Consider the following 1,657-nt stretch of genomic DNA (forward strand, 5'->3'; position numbering starts at 1 on the left):
CAATCAAGAAAGAAATCCATGGCTTTTTTAGGAAACGTTTTCTCGTAGACCTTCCAAAGCGTCTGGAATTGGAATGCTCGAATTTGAACACCATCTTGAATGAACACAAGGTGTCGCCTGTTGAAAGGTTTTCCAAAAGAGAAATAAAGGAGGCGGTGTTTGAGTGTGGCGATGATAAGGCTCTGGGGCGTGCACACATGGAGAGCTGAAATGGGGAAAATCCCAACAGGAATAGCCCTCCGAGGCAGGAATATAGAGATCGAAGAAGTGACTTGCCCGCTATGCAAAACCAGTGACGAAACGATTAATCACTTATTTACTTCTTGCATTGTGGTGAGTAGGATCTGGCACCAAATTTCGATTTGGTGCAAAGTTGTGTCTTTTATTGTATACACGGTCAGGGAGCTTTTGGATCTTCACGAGCACATCGGGTTGAGAGGTTTGGCTAAAGAGATTTCTCATGGGATTGTTATGATTAGTTGTATAAGTATTTGGCGCACCAGAAATGGTGTTAAGTTTTCGAATAGTCAAGCTCGGGTGGAGGACATCTTTAGTGAAATCAAATAGGTTGGGTTTTTTTGGGTTAGAAGTAGATTGAAAGCTAGGTCTGTGTCTTGGACCGAGTGGTATAACTTTGTAATTATGTAATTTGCATTGTGCGTTTGGTCGTCCCGGTTTGTAAGTTGGTTATTTTTTATGAAGTTCACTTTTCAAAAAAAATCCATAATTGATATTTTTGTTATGAAATGTCTAACCATCCCCTGTCATTTTCAAAATAGACTTAGTTTTGAAAAGACACACATGAGCTAACCGGATTCTAAAATCTTCGGGTGGTTATGTATAATGAAACTAACTAGGGTGAACTTTGTGTTACCAAATTCACTTAACCATCTTCCTTTATATGTTAGACGGAATTGTCTCAACGTATCTTTCATTTATGTCTTGGTTTCTCATAATGCTTTATAGTCAAATTCTTTAGGTCATAGGAACGGCATCACTTCCACATCATTTGTGGATATGATCAAGGGTGTTCGAGTAACTAAAGCACCCTTATACAATATATGTTATGATTCTACTAAAAATTTTATTCAACCTTCCTTATTAGTACGATTCCAATTTTTGCTAATATATATGGTGTTACAATATCCCAAAATCCTAGTCGCGTTCTAATGATATTTTCTTTACTTTTATAAACTTGGTGAAATACAAAACGCCACCTTATGATTCCACAATGGGTGATCATCCCTACTAAATCAAAAAAAAAGTTATATCATTCCTATTATGAAATGTATAAAAAGACTTACTTAATAGTAAGATTAACACATTATTTGTATATGCCTAACGGCACTAGGGGCACTCATTACATTTCATCACTCGTCACATTATCACATCCAATCACCATTTAACATCTCATTCCATCACATTTCACTCATCACACTCGCAACACCCATCACATTCCATCATTATTATTTTTAAATAGAACTAGAATTACGACCCGCCGCAATGCGGCAGGGATTCTTTAGTTATAACTAAGTCGCTTTAGGGCGTGCACGTTATGTTGAACCTGTCAAACGGGAAAAAATAGACGATGTAAAAACGTTCACCCACACACGCACGTTGCGTCGTGTTAACTTGCAAAATTTAGAACGAAACGTAA

General features: G+C 37.4%; 1 protein-coding gene across 1 annotated transcript; it reads left to right on the forward strand.

Moving 5' to 3' along the window:
- The first annotated feature begins 210 nt into the window (after positions 1-210).
- LOC110888284 lies at positions 211-567 on the forward strand. The gene has a single exon (XM_022135816.1). The coding sequence runs from the start codon at positions 211-213 to the stop codon at positions 565-567; it is 357 nt and encodes a 118-aa protein (XP_021991508.1).
- The last annotated feature ends 1,090 nt before the right edge of the window (positions 568-1,657 follow it).

Source organism: Helianthus annuus, chromosome 11, assembly GCF_002127325.2.
Source record: "Helianthus annuus cultivar XRQ/B chromosome 11, HanXRQr2.0-SUNRISE, whole genome shotgun sequence".
NCBI classification, from domain to species: Eukaryota; Viridiplantae; Streptophyta; class Magnoliopsida; order Asterales; family Asteraceae; genus Helianthus; species Helianthus annuus.